The sequence below is a fragment of the Apteryx mantelli genome, chromosome 12 (assembly GCF_036417845.1).
Source record: "Apteryx mantelli isolate bAptMan1 chromosome 12, bAptMan1.hap1, whole genome shotgun sequence".
NCBI classification, from domain to species: domain Eukaryota; kingdom Metazoa; phylum Chordata; class Aves; order Apterygiformes; family Apterygidae; genus Apteryx; species Apteryx mantelli.
In genome coordinates, this window is record NC_089989.1 from 13146189 (window position 1) to 13163241 (window position 17053).

General features: G+C 65.7%; 2 protein-coding genes across 2 annotated transcripts; both read right to left on the minus strand.

The window, feature by feature from the left end:
- Positions 1 to 3452: 3452 nt before the first annotated feature.
- On the minus strand, positions 3453 to 10215 carry TUSC2 (tumor suppressor 2, mitochondrial calcium regulator). Its single transcript, XM_067303259.1, has 3 exons — positions 10046 to 10215; positions 8845 to 8965; positions 3453 to 6547 (listed from the first exon to the last, which is right to left on the minus strand). The coding sequence occupies exons 1-3, from the start codon at positions 10192 to 10194 to the stop codon at positions 6482 to 6484; spliced, it is 336 nt and encodes a 111-aa protein (XP_067159360.1). The 5' UTR covers positions 10195 to 10215; the 3' UTR covers positions 3453 to 6481.
- Positions 10216 to 10584: 369 nt separating this feature from the next.
- RASSF1 (Ras association domain family member 1) lies at positions 10585 to 16437 on the minus strand. Its single transcript, XM_067303260.1, has 6 exons — positions 16123 to 16437; positions 14823 to 14947; positions 11714 to 11818; positions 11339 to 11633; positions 11130 to 11245; positions 10585 to 11049 (listed from the first exon to the last, which is right to left on the minus strand). Exons 1-6 carry the CDS (start codon positions 16412 to 16414, stop codon positions 10903 to 10905), a joined length of 1080 nt encoding a protein of 359 aa, XP_067159361.1. The 5' UTR covers positions 16415 to 16437; the 3' UTR covers positions 10585 to 10902.
- Positions 16438 to 17053: the final 616 nt, after the last annotated feature.

Genomic DNA, 17053 nt, shown 5'->3' on the forward strand with positions numbered 1-17053 from the left:
AGATTGAGAAGAGCCAAGAAATGTCAGCCCCCGGCCGGCGCTGCCCTTCCCCTCCAGCGCCCAGGACTGTAAACAGGCACTCCGGTTGCAGGCAGATGAAATGCCTAAAATTTTCCATCATCTGCAGCCTCATGCGCTAAAGGCCGGGGCTGTAACTGCCTCCGTCTTTCAAGCTGGAGAGCTCTCGAGCTGCTGCTTTGGAGCCGGCGGGGCGGCGGGGTCACGGCTCTGCCCTGGCCGCTGCCAGCAGGGCAGGAGGGTCCCGAGCGCTGGCCAAAGCCCAGGGAGCTGCCGGAGTCATGGGAACGGGAGACAACTCGCAGGCTGCCCCGAGCGCCTTCCCCTTTTGCAAGAGCAGGGTTGGGAGGGCAGGAAGTCCCTGCCTTCAGCAAAGGAAGAGGCCGCGATGAAAACAGCTTCTCCCAGCCGTCCCCGGGCGCCCGAGGTAAATGTGCCGCAGGGGAGCGCTCTGCACTGCCCGCTCCGGCTCTCCCAGCTCCCTCTGTGCTCACCGCGAGGAAGGGCCTGCTCCTGGCAGGCGGCTGCCAGACCTGGGCCAGACGTATCCACTTGCTCACGTCACCCTGCTGAGCAGGAAGATGATTTTAAGCTATTCCCAGCATCGACATAGACGCAAACGTAGCGCGGCATCCACGAGAGCCCAGGCCCGGCTTTGTCACGCCAACGGGAAACACGAGAGGCGAGAAACGGAGCCGTGGCGGGGTGCAAGGGAGAAGCGGACTGCAGCTTTCCCCGGGCAAACGTGCGGAGCACACGTGAGCAGCCCCTTGCAGACAGTAAGACCGATTTGACTTAGTGACCTACACCAGATAATGTGGCGTTAGTCATATCCGGTTGCGCCGGACACGTTTGTACTAGCAGCGAGATAGAAGAGCTCTGCTCGGAGACAGAGACCCTCTGCCACCGGAGCCAGGAGGCGCCTTTGGGATCTCCCGCTGCCCCGGGCCGGGGGCTGCTGAGAGCAAAGCCGGCTCCAGAGAAGGGCTGAGGTGCACAGGAGCTTTTCTCACCGCACCGGTCGCTCTTGTTGAAGCTTTTGTCAGTAGCTCATTTTCGAGCCAGGAGCGGCAGGCCTGCACGAAGGAAATGCTGGGAGGTGTGTGCGGTAGCAGGAAAACATTTGCAGAGCTGCCAGGGTCTGCGGGGGCAGGGGGAGCAGGATGCAGAACAGAAAGTGATATCATGTTTGCCGCCGCGTCCAGCAAAACTGGGAGAACTGGCAGCATCCTGGGGTAGGATCACACCAGTTTTGAGAAACTTATTAGGCCATCGCTATTAATGAGCCACTGACTTGTCAGGGCGAGTGATTAAGGAGCGGACATGCATATTTGCCACCCCCCAGGGGACTCTGGCAGAGGGATGGGAAGAGGTCAGTTTGAGTCAACTCTCTGAGGTCCTCCCTAAATCCTTTCAACCAAGCCCAGGCAGCTAAATTCCCCTGCTGTACAGTCCATCACACCTCCAGAAGAGGCTTTTTAGCCCAGCTGGGAAAAATGGAATTAACTCTATCAGTTAATAAACACAGCGTCCTCCTGGCAAGAGCTTAAACTTGTCAGCCAAAAATGCAAAACGCTCACATGCACGCTGAGCAGCCGGTGTTACAGCTAAAACATCGGAGCAGAGACTGAAGCGCCTCTCGCAGCCAGTGTGGCAGCATGTGCAACGCTGGGTACCCCAGACGCTACGAATCCCAAATCTCAAGCCACGGCATAAAAGAGCTCCGATGCTGCTGCTAACGTCCCGTCCACTTTTACATTTTAGCAGAAAAACTCTCCCTGCCTGCCTTCAAACCTGCGCTCCCAACAACATGCTAATGACGTTCTCCATCCCACCTGTGGCAAGCGCTTGGGAAAACACGCACCTTCCTCCGCCTGTACAGTCTGCCCTTTCGCAGGGTGACCGCACACAGCGGACCCAGCCAGGCCCACGCCAGAGAAGCCTTCCTGCAAACACCGCAGCTCCTGCCCACACGGGCAAAAAGCAGGGAAGGACAAACGCAGAGCACACGCTATCAGCAAAGCTCTCCCAAAGCCAGCAAGGGCAAACCAAGAAGACAGGCCATCCCAATTTATCCGATTACACTGTTGAACACATTACCACCCATCCATAGCATGACGATCTCCAGCCACGGCTGCATTCTTGCCTCACCCCCGCCACAAAACAAAACACAGCGTGTTTCTCAAGGACGCTTTCGTGGAAGTTATAGTTCAAACGGCTCAGAACTCGTGTGAAATCTTTACGCTGCAGCTCCAACAGGCTGCAAAGTCAGCAGCACTGATTGCTCACTGCTGAATTTCGACATTGATTTTTTTCCCCCACCATAAGCATGAGAGATTTTGTGGTTTTGCAAAGCGCCCAGACAAGAAGTTACAGCACAGGCTCCACAACCCCTCCTGCAAGAGGCCAGCCCGAGAGCTGTTTCACCAAAGCACCTTACGGTCCACAGGGAGGGTAAAATTGTCCAGGCTCCACTCTCAACTCTACGAAGAAGAAAGTTATAGGCCGCTCCAGTAAAAACTTAAGAGAAAGGACAGAGAAGGAGGCCTGCTGGACTGCTGCCATCTGCGCGGTCAGAGCATTTTTGAAACTCCCCCTCCACATTAATCCTTGCTGAATGACTAGGTCAGTAAGGAATCCACCCACTTGCTCCTCTGTCACTACTTTTCAGCCGCCAGCTCACACCTGAGTCATGCCCTCAGTAAGTAGCTGTCAGATAAGGTGTCACAGCCTCAGAAGGATGTCACAGCACTCACACGTGGAGTCACAGGCCTGACAAACTGAGTGGTTCCTGCACGAGTTTGGGGCTACGAGCACAGCAAGGTTAAGGGTCTGTGACCCAGTGCGTTCAGAAACTGGTGACTGGAGCTGTCTGCCCCCAGCACAATTTGGACACCTGGAAATCACTGTAACTGCTCGCAAGCCCCATGTCTTTCTGTGGTGGGTGGACACTCCTCTGCAGCCAGGTCACGAGGGCAAGGCCAAAGCACAGCCGATGGTCATAGGTTGGCTCCGTTTAGGCTACCAGCCCAAAGCAGCAGTGCCAGGGTAAAGCAGCTCAGTGCCAAGGACGGTGCTTCTGCCTTCGGGCTGTGCTGACAGCCTCCCCTCACCACCACGGATCACGTGGGGCACGAACATCACTCTCCTGAAAAAACAGGGGCTTGACGCACTGGCTACAAACAGATCTGCGTCCATCAGCCTTGACCCGACCCGTACTTAACACGGTCCTACAGAATAGCTCAGCATCAGCAGGGAAACGAGAAAAAGAGAGCGGTCAGGGCAGGTCAAGGTTTCCAGTTGGGATGGGGCTGTCACCAACATATCCGTGCCTGGCAACGTTCCCCTCCTCTAGGATATCTAACACTTCCTTCCTCCCCGCACAGGCGCAGCCTCCAGCTGACCCTCCCTCCCCAATAACACAGCTCTTGGACTTGTGGGATCTACAAATAATTTTATTGAAATTTAACAAAAGTAGACAGATGCACTTGGAGGCAGAGGAAGGACCATAAATAGTGTACGTTTCTCAAACCCAGGGTTCCTATCCACACGCTAGAGGAGCAAGTCTAGTGTCGGTGAGTACAGTTCAGCTACACATCCACACGGGAAAGCACAAAGTTGCACAGAAGTTGTAAAAAAACTGAAACTTTTTTTTTTTTGCTTGCTCCAACAATATAGTGGACATAGATACTATTTACAGTGACCTTCACATTTTAAAGATCCCTTCAGAAGCTCCCAGGGAACCTCCCCATCCCCGCTCCCGTGTGGGAGGGCTGGAAGAGGAGGAGGGGGCTGGGGGAGAGGAGGTTGGGACGGGGCCATCCCAGCAGGCTGGCTGCACAGCTTGGACCCCGACGGGCGCACCAGCCTGGAAAGAAGTAGGGCAAGACAGAGTGTTGGTAGCCTGCGGAGGTTTGCTGCCTCTTCCGTGAAGAGAGGGTGGGAGAAGACATGTTTTTAGGGAAGCATGCTCAGTGCCCTGGGGGAAGGTGGAGCGGGCATAACTGCATGCCAGGGAGAACAAAATCGGCCACGGGTGGGAGGGAGCTGCTCCTAGCTCCTCGCTCAGCAGGCCTCTGTCTAGCCAGGATCCCTCTGCCGAGCCAGGGTCAGGCCCTGCCTCTTCATCCTTTTTTGGCCAGCAGAGGGGCTTCCTGTCCAGGAGGACAGGCAGAGCCGCACCAGCCCCTTCCCCTTTCCTACTCAGCCTTCCCCCCCGTAGTAAATGTGGGTGTGATGCCACAGAGTGCAAAGATGAGGAGCCCACAGAAAGCAGGGGGCAAGAAGGAATCAGCAGTCTGGTCACAGCTTTCTCTCCTCTTCGTGGGGAGGAGGGACAACACCCACAAGCTCTCGCGCTCCTCCAGAGCCTGAGACGTTGTTTTCAAGGAGATCTGCGAGCCAAACTCAAGAGCAGGTGGTGCGAATAAGAAACACTTCAGTGGGGATTGTTTTAAGACAGACTTTTTCAGGCAAGTAGAAGAACAAAAGATGTCGAGAGAATTGCCCAGCATCACAGTGTAGAAGAGCTCCCTGCTGGAGCCCTGCCCAGCGAGCCCGGCTCCCTGCCAGGCGGGAGCCGGCACATCCGCTTCACCCCTCGTGCATACTCGTGTCAATGGGAACAGCGGGTGGGGGGCACAGAGGGACGAGGCAGTGACGGGAGGACAGCAACAGCCGTGCCACCGTTATCTCCCAGAACCTAGGAATGTGGCCCCGAGCCCAGGCAGCTCTTGGTGGGCACAGGGATGGATACATCCAACGTAGACACTGATATGGCTGGCACCCAAGCGCCAGCAGCTTAAATTAAAAATCGAGGTAGCAAACGTCTGAAGTGCTTAGAAAGTAAATAAGTTCTGGAACGAAAGAAGAGGAAAGCCAAGTTGACTGCTGCAGGAGCAAGCTCTGACCCCGTTTAAAGCTTTGCGCAGCGCCCCACGGCTGACAGATCAGTCCTGCTTGCGTGAAGCGAGCGGCCCGTTCTCAGGTAAGCCAGAGCAGGGAGGCAGTGGCTCCTAGCGTTGGCGAGGGGTAGTACGGGTCAGGCCTTCCCGGCCCTGCAGCAGCGGGCTTGGAGCCCCAGGACCAGGACCCAAGCGGCAGAGGCAAGGGGGTTTCAGTGCTGCCAAGGCAACCCCGACTTTCTCAAGTGGGAGGAAAGAGGAGGAGAGAGCAGAACCTTCCAAAACTGAGCAGAAAGCCTCCCTTTAAAGTGCATTGCGTTTCTCCTCCCGCCCCCCGCTGGGACGCAGGGCGATGGAGGAACTCGAGTTCATATCGCCAGGGAGATTTCCAGGCCAGGGCTGGCCAACTGATCGATTGTGTTAGAGGGATGGGGAGGGAAGAGATGATTTCTTTCCTGCTTGGCTCTCTCAAGGCCAACCCCACTGGGAAGTAATGTCAACACCGGAGTGGAGCATGAGGACATTACATGGAGCCAGCTTCCCTAAGCACGTGAGGGGCCCAGCCCTGCAGGCTCCAGCGAGCGAGGATCAGCGCTCAGCAGGAGCCTGCCTGCTCCCCTAACGCAGCCCGGCTCTAACAGGGGGAGGCAAGTCCTACTCGGGGAATCCAGATGCCTGCGCTGCCTTCGTGTGGGCCACCAGGCTGTCAGGAGAGCTGGGAACCTCGCTGCTGCCAGCAGCAGCCACGGACTGCAGAGATCTCCGTGTCTGCTCCGAAGGGGCGGCTGCAATGCAAGCAGCGGGTGAAAGGCATTCCAGCGGGGACTGCTGGCAGCAGTGACGTCAACCTCCGCAGAGCCAGCGGGCAGCGCAGATGGGGAGTGCACACGGGGAAGAGTCTGAGGTCCAAGATAGCGGCGCCTGGTCCCTGTCCCCTTCCCAAGAGAAGCACAGCACCCAGCTGGATGTGCTTTGAAACTGGCTCCCCCTGAGCCTGCCCCATTCATCCTCCACCGACAGACCCACCTGGGGGAGCCCTGCTCAATGTCCTCGTCAAATGACGCATTGCAGCACTGGCCATTTAACCACAGAGGCCGAGGGATCTCCAGGCCCCTAGGCAGCGAGTTAGCCGGCCCTGGCTCTCCCTGGGCTGCATACCTGAGAAGCAGGGGATTTTGTCTGGTGAGAAGTGCAGGCTCGCTCTCCCTTTAACAGCTCAAACACAGTAGATCATCTGCAGTTCCAGTTACCCATCCAAACGTTGGCTAGAGGCTACGAAAGGTATTTTAGTCTTCTGACTCAAGCGAGGATACTTTTAAGCATTTGTTGCACAAGGCCACCCATCTCCTGCGAAGGGCACTAGCCAAACACAACCAAGCTGAGTCTGTTCCGTACCGCTGCATCTCCGGGCACGGGGAGAGTCAAAGTCCACGGTCACGTGTCCGTGCTCAAAGTCCTCGTTCTACAGGAAGGTAACGAAGCCTCGCGCGGTGACACTCAGGGCAGTCAGGCAGGGCGTCTTGCCTGCGGGCAGCAACGGCTCGCGTCCCCCTCACGACTCACACCTCGCAGATGATCACAGGGAAGTCCACATGAATGCGAGGGTGCTCTAGTTTCACTATGCCCTGAAACAAGAGTCAAGCAGAGTGGTGAGCGGAGGGTGGCACAGGGACAGAAGCAGCGCTCTCAAGGCAGGCCAAGCACAAGCTCTGCAAACAAAGGCACCAAGCTCTGTAAGTCACCCCCAGCAGAGAGCAGCACAACAGAGGGCTTTGTGCCCTCGAGGAACTAGACCGGGAGCAGGAGTCCATAAAGCTGCTACGACGACTAGGTACATCTGAGAGGCAGCGCACAATGCGGAAGCGCTCTGCCCTTCGAACTAGCCCCCGGAGAGCTGACTAAGGCGCTGCTGGCTGCCACACATGACGGGTCTGGAGTTCAACAGCACGAGAAAGAAGGGAGCTGCTCTGCCAGGCACTGCCCGTGCGCCAGCTGATGCGTGACTGGCAGATATTGGCTCTCTGGGCTTTTCATCCGGCACCTTTCATTCACAGAATTTAAAAGAATGAAAAGAGCTCTCTGAGAGAAAGGAATGAGGGCAGCTGGCACACAAGAAAAGCAGCTTTCTATCCGAGGGGGACATTGCTGAATGCACGCTCCATCCACGCCAGCTACAAGCGCCTTTCCCATGCTCCAGGGCAAGGGTTCTCCTGTTACAGCACCTGGAGGATCTGCTTGCAGAAAGGGAGCCCAAGCGGGGCCCTGTGCTCGCCAGCCGGGCCAGGGCAATTCCCACCAGACTCCTGCGAAGCCAGGGGCAGGGGCTGGGCCTGCACCAGGGCCCCAGGAGCACCCTCAGAGCTCAGTGGCTCAGACAAAGCGGGCAAGGCCCCCGGCAGCAAGGGCAGAGCCTGTTTTAGGGGCTGCAGACAGACACACGCAGGAAAAGACTTTTTGTAGCACTGCAGAAAGCACCTGCTCCGGGAAACTGTTCTGCTAAAGCACAGCAACCAAAGCCTGAAGGAGTCACAGCGTATCCCAACTTGCAACACCCCAAGGAGGGGACCCCACAGAGGACCGCAGCCACGTGGCACTAGCCCCATCACGCTGCTGCTGCCTCGTAGGTGCCACTGCCTTGCTTGCGTCTCAGGACCACACACGACAGTAGCAAAGGTTTTCTGCAGAGACACCCTCTGCCCCGGCACAGTTCCTGCAACCGTCTTGCAACTTCCACTCTGGTAAAGCCCAAAGGAAGCTGAAGCGTGTGTTTCCTTGGCAGGACCAAGATTAAAGCCCCCCAAAAAGCCTGGGCTGGTGCAGAGCCATCTTGTGCCGGTAGCTGCTCTCTCCAGCTCAGCCAAGCTTCCTAACCAGGCGAGTTTTAACCCACATCAGGGGTACCAGGAGACCACACCACAACCCAAGGCTCTCTCTGTGCGAAAGCCAGCCCAAGGAGCAGTGCTGAATGCTTTCTCTCCATAATTGCCTATCTAGCACCCAGAGGGATCCTGTTTGGGGGGGGGGGGGGGGTGTTTAGCCCTCTGAGAGCACCAGCTGGGCAGGCAGCTGGACCAACAGCCCAGCGCAGGCTCACGCTAGAGCCACATGTTTCTGCTTGCTTAGAAAGGCCTCCAGCTGGGGGATCTCTGGAGCCCTGGTCTGCTCCCTTCTCCATTTAAGCCCCCAAAAGCTTGCCCCACACTCGAGCCATCCTTCTGCACTGAGATCCTCAATCAGTGCCCCCACTCCTGCTTGGCTACACCTTTTTTGCTTAGTGGAGCTTATTTTCAGAGGAAACTAAATGCCCAAGCACCACTGAGGTGCAAAAGACATCACGTCAACACCAGGCATTCCCTCACTACTGAGCTGCAGGGGGACGCAAGCACTCACGCCAGCTGGCAACTGGCTTTGACTGGTGCTCCCAAAGCCAAGGCCTGACCCTCCGTGGCTGATACACCAGCTCAGCAGCACCCGGGAATTCCCAGCCCGGCAGCAGCACACCTTACCTCACGCACCGCCCTGCCCGCGGACAGCAGCGGGGCACACTCGGGGAACGCATCTGACGAGGGGATGCCATGGGCACAAGGGTGCAGGGCTGCCTGGCACCTGTACCCGGCCATGCTGCACCCAGCCACACCACCTCACAGCCCCAGCAGCCCTGTAGGGCCACAGCTTCCTCTCTATAGAAAAGGGGACTCGTTGTCTCTTCCTGTCCTGTCACAACGTCACAAGGTGACACGAGTCTGAGCCAGGACCCAAAGGAGCCTGGGGTGTGAGGCAGGAGCTGCGGGAGGAATGGAAAACCTGCACTTCCCCTGCAACAAGATGCCCCTAGGTTTCTGAGGGGCCCTAGGGACTTTAGCTATCGCGACAATGTCTTAGTGCTTGCTTCCCCCGCCCTTCTCCCCTCGCCACACGCTACCTGAGGTATCAGGTTCTTGTGGATCCTCTTCAGCTTGGCACGCTTCCTCCCATTCTTGGTAACGATTGTCTCCTCGTAGAATTCGTGGGCAAGATCCCCGTCCTCATCGTAATACATGGAGCTGCAGAAGGGAGGGACAGGAGCACATAAGAGACCAGGGATTGCTAGTAGCTTCCCGTACTCAAAGCACGGGCAGCTGCTTCAGGAAGCGAACTGGAGCAGGCTGACAGCATCATCAGCCATGCAAGGGCTGTGTTGAGTGTTCACCACCTAGGTGCTGGAAAAGGGGATCTAGAGCTTAGCAGATGACAAGAGGCCATTCCACCTTGCAGGAGGATGGAGTCACATGCCATAGCGAGCTGGGGACGGCAGTTCAGGTCCCGGCACCAAGAGGCTACAAAGGCAACTGCCGCTTCATGAATCACACGCTCACGTTAAAACAGCAAGCCTGGCAGCTGCCACAGGAGCAGCTCAGCTCTTCCCGCAGCGAATGGGAAGACTCTTCAGACTGAGCGATTCGGTGGTCTGTTCAGGGAATCAGCAGCTCGGTGCAGAACAAAACAGCCAGAGCCTTGCCCTCCTGGTCCCCTTCTAGGCCCAGGGACAAGGCCGGTCAAGGTCTCGCTCCTCAGCTAAGCCTTGGTTCAAACAGGCCAGGAGCCTCACGCGCCTGTAACGCCGCACGACGGGCGCCAGGGCGGGCCGCACCCGAGCGGGCAGCGGCAGGGAGGCCGCTCAGCATCGAGCGCCAGGGGGTGTTTCTCCGCGCGAGCTGTTCTTACCGTGACCGCTCTTAAATCAGACGCACGAGTCAAGTACCGGGGGAGGACGCCGCTGTGCCAGACCGCGCGTCCTTCCCCGGGGAAGGGCAGGCCACGGCGCGGGCAAGGTCTCCGGAAAGCCGGGCTACGCAGAGGCCTGCGCCCGCACCGCAGCAGGGCCACCGGCTCCGCCGAGCTCCGCCCTTACCGGCCGCCCTCACGGCTACAGCGAGCGCCCGGCAGGTCGGGGCCCAACGGCTGCCCGGGGCGCGGGCGGGCCCAGAGGGCCGAGCTCCCCCCGGCCGAGCACGCCGCGGCCCAGCCCCGCTCCCGGTGCGGCCCCGGCCCCGCCCCGCCCCACTGCCGGGCCGGCTGCCCCGGTTACCGCGGCAACCGCCCCCTCCCCCCCGGCCCGGCCCGGCCCGGCCCCGGGCGCTCACCCGCGGCGCGTGAAGACGAAGGGGGTGGCGGCGCGCGCGGCCCGCGCCCGGGCCAGGGCCTGCTGCCCGCCGGGGCCCTCGCCGCCGCCGCCCGCCGCCGAGGAGGCGAACGGCCAGAGCCCCCGCGACTTGGAGCCGCTGGTGCCCATGGCGGCGCGGCGCGGGCAGGGCCAGCCGCGAACCGCCCGGCGACACCGACCCGCCGCCCGGCCGCCTCCCTTCATGCACCGCGGCCGCCGCCGCCCCGCTGCGACACTTCCGGCGCCCGCGCGCCGCCGGACCCGGCACGTGACCAGGGAGGGGGCGGAGGGAGGCGCCGGCCTCACGTGACAGGGGCGGGGGCGGTCCGTTCCCGTGTGGCGCCGCGGCGGCGGCGGCCGCGCGGGAAGAGCGGGGACGCGGGTTCGAGGCCCGGGCGCGATGGCGCGGCAGCAGGGCAGAGCAAAGCCCAGCCAAGGCCAGGGACGCTCCGGGGAGACCCCCCACGCCACCCCGCAGTGCCCCGGGGCCGCCCCACCAAGCACACGCCACAGGCCAGGCCACGTCACCCAGACGCCTTTATTGGTGCGCACCGAGCCCCGCGCCCGCGCGCACCCCACACACCCGTCCCCTTGAGGCCCGGGCCCCAGCAGCACCGGCCCCGGCCTGCGGGCCCCTCCGCGGCAGCCCGGAGGGGACGCCGCCTCCGCCACTGGCCCCACGGCAGGGCACGGCCTCGGCCTGCGTGGCTACAGCTGCCCCCTCTGCGGGCAGGGCCCCCTCGGCCTCCCTCCAGCGAGCAGCGTGGCGCCAGTGCCAGCCCGGCCCGGGGCGGCCACTCCGGCTGCACGTCGGTCTGGCGGTGCTGCCGGCGCGGCTCAGCCCGGCGTCCGGGCAGCCAGCGCCTCCTGCATCTTCTGGCGGCAGCGGGCGTACTTCTGGAGGACCTGCCGCACGTGCTCCTCCTCCTCCCGCTGCAGGATGCGCAGGAAGTTCTGCAGCTCCGGCAAGCTGAAGGCGTCCCACTGCGGCACAGGGCGGGCGGCCGTCACCAGGGCGCCCCGGTGGCACCGCCCCCCCACCCCCTCCCGCCCGCCGCACTCACGTTCACCTCCCCGGTCTCGTTCTCCTTCAGGACGAAGCTGAGCGCCTTCTCGCCGGGGCCGGCCAGCAGCCGGAGCCGCAGGGGCTGCTCGTGGTCGGCCAGCTTGCGCAGGTACACTGCGAGGGCGGCCGGGCGTCACGGGGCGGCCGGGGGACCCCGGTGCCCCCAGCACGGCCGCCCCGCGCGCGCCCCGCGCCCCGCACGGCTACCTTGCTCATCCTTCTCGCACCGCTCGAAGAGGGCGAACTTGCGGGGGTTGTCGACCACCATGAACTTTCTGAGCAGGGCGTCGATGACCTCGCTGGCCCGGGTGTGCGAGATGATGTGCAGGTGCTTCACGGTGTCCTTGGGCAGGTAGAAGGAGGTGCGGCGCTTCACAGCCTGGGCGCGCTGCCCCTTCCTGGCGTCGTGCATGCACGGGGGCCTCTTGGTGGCCGGCACGGAGACAGGCCGCACCAGCTTCAGCTGCACCTTGATGAAGCCCGTGTAAGAGCCGTCCTTGTTCTGGGACAGGAGAGAAGCCCGCCGGGGGGTCAGCGGGGGAGGCCGGCGGAGCTGCCCCCGGCCCCCCTGCCCCGCCGTACCAGGCTCATGAAGAGGTTGCTGTTGATCTGGCTGTTGTACTCCTTGATCTTCTGCTCCACCTGCGCCTGGTCCAGCTCTGGCCTCTCCCACTCACTCGGCTCATCCTGCAGGAGAGCGGCCTGGCATGACCTCCCGCGCCGGCACACCGAGGGCGGCAGGTTGTGGGCACCCTTGGGTGTGCGGCGGCCCCATGCCGCCCTGTCATCACACCCGCGTGGATCACGCCCCGTCGCACCCGTCCCCGTGAATCACACCCCGATGCCTGACGACTCACAGGGCCGAGCCCCACGCGGGGCAACGCGCTGTGGGGGAGCGACGCGGGCGCACACTCGCGGGGAAGTCACAACCGTGTGCGCCCTACAGATCGCACATGCTGCCCCCGTTGCACGCGGCCATGCACACACCGCTCCGCTGCCTCTCCACACTTAATTGCGCGGGGTTGCATCAGCCCGGCTTGGCGCTGGGCTGCGCCGCAGCGGGGGGGCCGGCGAAGCGCGGCAGCGCTCGCTCCCGGGAGCCGCTTCCGGCCCAGCGGGGCGGGATCGCAGCCCGGCCCCGACCCAAACGCTAGGGCTGCCCACGGCCCTTCCTCAGCCCTGGGGCCGCGCCATGCCCCGCTCCCCGGCCCGGCTGGGCTGCGGGGAGTCAGCGGACAGGGAGGCTGCCCTAGTCCTTCCCCCACTGCCTGGGGCTGTGGGGCACTGGGACAGGTCCAGCCGGCAGCCCCACGCTGCCCGGCCGGCATCAGCCGCGCCGCCCAGAGCCCCAGGCCGGGCGTCAGCCCTGCCGGCGCCCCGGATCAGAGGAGCCTCCCCGGCGCGGCACGGAGTGGAGCAGAGCGGAGGGAGACGCCCGTGGGCCCCAGGGCACAGGGCACGCAGGCGGCAGGCCAGGCCGCGCGCGAGGACACACGCACCCTGGCAGGGCCACTCCTGCCCCACAGCAGGGCCACCCCCCCTCTCCCAGCACCCGCGCCGGCCCCCCCCCCCGGTGGCATCCCGGATGACGTCACCCCGCGCCGCCCCCGTGGCATCCCGGTGACGTCACCCGTCCGCGATGACGTCACGGCGGGCGGGGGGACGGACCTGGCGGCGGCGCGGGCGGCGGCCGAGCGAGGTGCGCGCCGTGTAGAAGAGCTCGGGCTCGGAGTCGGAGTCCTCCTGGCTGCAGTAGCCGCTGCTGGCCGTGCTGCCGGCCGAGCCCGCCGCGCCGCCCCACCGCAGCCCCAGCGCCTCCGCCGCCCCGCACGCCGCCGCCTCCGGGACCGGCTCCGGCTGCGGCTCCAGTCCGCCGCCCGCCGTCCCGGTCCCTGCTCCGGCCCCGGCCCCGGCGCGGCCCGGCCGCCGCGGGGCGCCGCCGTGCGCGCGGACACACGGGCACACGCGGCCCCGCGCCAGCCCGCCCGCTCCGGCCCGGCCCGCCCTGCTGAGGCCCGTGGCGGCCGCGCCGCCGGCCCGCCGCTGCCCTGCCCCGGGCCGGCCCCGCGCCGCCTGCGGCAGCCTGGCCCCGGCCCGCTCCCCGGCCCGGCTCGGCCCCAGCCTCTGGCCCGGCTCCGCTCCGCCCCTGTCTCTGGCCCGGCTCCGCTCAGTCCCGGTCTCAGTCCCCGGCCCGGCTCCGCTCAGCTCGGTCTCAGTCCCCGGCCCGGCTCGGCTCAGTGCCTGTCTCAGTCCCGGCTCGGCTCGGCTCAGCCCGGTCCCCGCTCGGCTCAGCCCGGTCCCGGTGCCTGTCCTGTCCCGGCTCGGCTCGGCTCAGCTCGGTCCCTGTCCCGCCTCGGCTCAGTCCCAGTCCCAGTCCCTGTCCCGGCTCGGCTCAGCTCGGTCCCTGTCCTGTCCCGGCTCGGCTCAGCGCGGTCCCTGTCCTGTCCCGGCTCGGCTCAGCGCGGTGCCGGTGCCGCTCCCCTCGGTGTGGCGGCCGCTGTCCCGGCGCGGCTCCGCCCGCCCCGCCCCGTCGCAGCCGTTGGGCTGACGCGGCCGGGGGCGGCGCGGCGCGGCCCCGCTTCCGGCGGTGATTTCACCCCGGCCCCCCCGGGCCCGCCCAGGCCCCCGGGTCCCGCCCGCCACGGCCCGGTCCAGCCCCGCCACGGCCCGCCCGGCCCGGCCCGGCACAGCATGGCATGGCACAGCAAGGCATAGCACAGCACAGCACAGCCTGGCATGGCACAGCATGGTCTGGCACAGCCCAGCAAGGCATAGCACGGCACAGCACAGCACAGCCCAGCATGGTCCGGCACGGCCCAGCATGGCATAACATGGCGCAGCCCGGCATGGCCCTGCACAGCCTGGCAAGGCATAGCACAGCACAGCCCGGCATGGCATAGCATGGTCTGGCACAGTCTGGCACAGCACAGCATGGTCCAGCACAGCCCGGCATGGCATAGCATGGCAAAGTACAGCCCGGCACAGCACAGCATGGTCTGGCACAGTCTGGCATGGCATAGCATGGCAAAGTACAGCCCGGCACAGGACAGCCTGGCACAGCACAGCCCAGCATGGCCAAGCACACCCAGCATGGCATAGGAAGGCACAGCCAGCGCAGCTCAGCACAGCCCAGCATGGCACAGCCCAGCATGACATAGCACAGCACAGCACAGCCCAGCACGGCTCAGCACACCTAGCATGGCATGGCACAGGCCAACATGACATACCACAGCACAGCCCGGCACGGCATGGCACAGCCAGCATGGCATAACACAGCACAGCCCAGTGTGGCTCGGCACGGCACAGCCAGCACGGCTTGGCACGGTCTGACATGGCCCAGCATAGCACAGACCAGTGTGGCCTGCCAGAGTGCAGTGCAGCACGGGCACAGCAGACCAAGCCCAGCCCAGCACGGCCCAGTGCAGCACGGCCTGGCATGGTGCAGTGCAGCATGGCCCAGCGCAGCCCAGCGTGGCGCAGCACACCCAGCATGGCATGGCACGGTATAGCCTGGCACTGCACAGCCTGATGCAGCATGGCATGGCATGGCACGGCCCGGCCTGGCCCAGCACGGGCAGCCTGCGGGGTGGCTGCACCCCGCCTGCTCCCCAGCCCCCAGCCCCAAGCTGCGGCCCAGCCCCATGCCCCCCCCCCGCCGGGGCCGGGAGCTGCCCCCGGGCCAGACCCCTACCACGTTGGTGTCCTTCTCCACCGCCTGCTCGGGGCCATCGTCGGCCTCGCTCCCAGGGCTCCGGGGGCCACTGCAGTCCAGCCGCACCAGGGCCCGGCACCGGTAGTGGCAGGTGAAGCTGCAGTCTGGGGACGGGGACAGGAGGGGGGGGTGTCAGTGGGGGGGACCCCCCTGGCCGGCAAGACTCTCTGGGTCTGGTGGCAGATTGGTTTTGGGTGCCAGGACACCGCTAGCAACCCCAGAGCCCAGCAGTGCTGCCACTGCCCGGTGGCCCCAGGCTGCCCTGCTCCCCCCCGAGGGTGCCCCTGCCTGGGGGGCCAGCGCCGCCTGGCCACGGGCACTTGCAGGATGCCTGCGCCAGTGGCTCTGCCCAACGCCCCGGCTTGCGGGAGGGCTCAGGGCCCAGCACGCAGGGGAAGGTGCCGAGGCCGCTGGCGCCTCGTGAGTGCTGACATGCACCTCGCGGCACACTCGCCCTGGCGCTGGCAGCGGCACAGATGTGGAATGATGCCCGAGCCCTGCTGCTCACCCCTCTCTGCCTCTCCTCCTTGCTGGGGGCTTTCCTGGCCCCCTCTCGGTAAATCAGCCAGAAGCAAAACGCCCAGAAACGCGGTGGCAGTGGCAGCAGGCACGGGGTGGCAGAGCTAACCCGCCGCGGCCGGGGCTGCCTGCAGGTTTCGGAGGACGTGCCTTCGCGGAGAAGCCGCTCGCCTTGCAGTGGCGGAGGGGCCCCGGGGGCACGGGCACCCTCTCGCCCCCGTGCCGCAGGGCTGGCTCAGGGGTGCAGCCTGCAGCCCAGGCAACGGCTGGGGGCACGGGGTGACCAGGGCCAACGGGGATGGCGGGAGGGGTCCCCCGGCGCTGGGGGGTGCTGGGACCCCGCACCCCGGGGCAGGCGGTCGGGACGCCACGCGCTGCAGGAAGCCCCCGCGGAGCCGGTGCTGTGGGACACCCCGGGCTCCCTGAGCCCCGCTGCGCTCCCGGCTCCCCGGCACGTGCCCGGCCCCGGGGCTGCCTCCCTACCCGCCACCTCCGCCGGGCAGGAGCGGCGCAGCCTGGGCCCCCCACGGGGCCCGGCCCCACGATGGTCCCGCGAGGCGGGTGCGGGTGCCGCGGGCACCTGTGCTGCTCGCACCCCCAGGGAGCGCGGGGGGCCGGGGGGCCCCAGAGCCGCCGCCAGCCGAGCGGGGCCCGGGGGTGCCGTGGCCGCCGGCTGCCCCGGTGCCCGCCGCCCGGCGAGGGCTGGGCGCGCCGGGGGCCCTGTGCCGGGGCTGCCCGGCGCCGGTACGCGGGTACTCACGGAGGCACTGGAGGCTCTTCCTGCGGACGCCCCAGATGAAGTCGCCGCACAGGTCGCACCAGGTGTGGAGCCCGCGGCGGCGCGGCTGGAAGCGGTGCCCGGCGCCCGGCGCCGCCGTGAGCCGCGGGTCGCGGGTGGCGGCGGGGGTCCGCCCGGCGGCGGCGGCGGCGGCGGGGTGGCGGGCCGGGCTGATGCGCAGCGCGTTGGCCCGCTCCAGGCGGCCCCGGCCCGGCCGCGGCTCCGGCTCCAGCTCCCGCAGCTCGATGAGCTCCGCGCCGCCCGGCCCGGCCATGGCCCGCCGGCCCCGGGCGCTGCGCGGCGGCGGCAGCGGCGGCGGGGCGGGGGCGGGGGCCGCGGCCGGGCCAGGGCCGGGGCCGGGGCCGGGGTCGGGGCGGGGACCGGCCCGGGGGCCGCCCAGTCCGGGCGCCGCGCGGGGAAACTGAGGCAGGGCCGGGGGCGCACCGCCCCGGTCCCGGCCCCACCGGAAGGGAGGACCCGGGAGCCCGGCCCCAGCCCCGGCTGCCGGCCCGGCCGGAGGGGCCGGGACTGAGCCCCCGCTGGCTTCCCGGGGCCTCCCGGCAAGGGGCGCCGGCCGAGCCCGCTGGCAGCCCGCCTGGGGCCGCGGTGCTGCTCCCCGCCGCGGCGGCCGGCCCCGGCCCCGGCGGGGTGAGCGCGGAGAGGGGGGCCAGGCTGGCGGGGGGACACCTCGGCGGGGGGGGGGATGCGTGTGGCTGGCGGAGCTGTTCCCTGGGAGGGGAGGCCCCGGGAGCGGTCACCACTGAGGGGGTGGCACGGCCCCCCCACGTCCCGTGGGGGCCCCGCTCCCACCTTGCCTTCAAGCTGCGTTCCCCTGGCCCGGGGCAGCTCCGGGAGAGCCGGCACCCGGGGCTGAGGCCTTTCCTCCGGGCCAAGGCAGCCTCACGCTGTGCCT

What these genes read in the sequence shown, in the direction of transcription:
- TUSC2 (XM_067303259.1), bottom strand. Translation starts at nt 10,194, where the DNA reads ATGGGCACCAGCGGCTCCAAGTCGCGGGGGCTCTGGCCGTTCGCCTCC. An exon ending in TTCGTCTTCACGCGCCGCGG is followed by an intron (nt 8,966 to 10,045) that starts GTGAGCGCCCGG and finishes TCCCTTCTGCAG; the next exon opens with CTCCATGTATTACGATGAGG. An exon ending in ACAAGAACCTGATACCTCAG is followed by an intron (nt 6,548 to 8,844) that starts GTAGCGTGTGGC and finishes CTCTTGTTTCAG; the next exon opens with GGCATAGTGAAACTAGAGCA.
- RASSF1 (XM_067303260.1), bottom strand. Translation starts at nt 16,414, where the DNA reads ATGGCCGGGCCGGGCGGCGCGGAGCTCATCGAGCTGCGGGAGCTGGAG. An exon ending in GAAGAGCCTCCAGTGCCTCC is followed by an intron (nt 14,948 to 16,122) that starts GTGAGTACCCGC and finishes CCCCGTCCCCAG; the next exon opens with ACTGCAGCTTCACCTGCCAC. An exon ending in GTGCGAGAAGGATGAGCAAG is followed by an intron (nt 11,246 to 11,338) that starts GTAGCCGTGCGG and finishes CCGCCCTCGCAG; the next exon opens with TGTACCTGCGCAAGCTGGCC.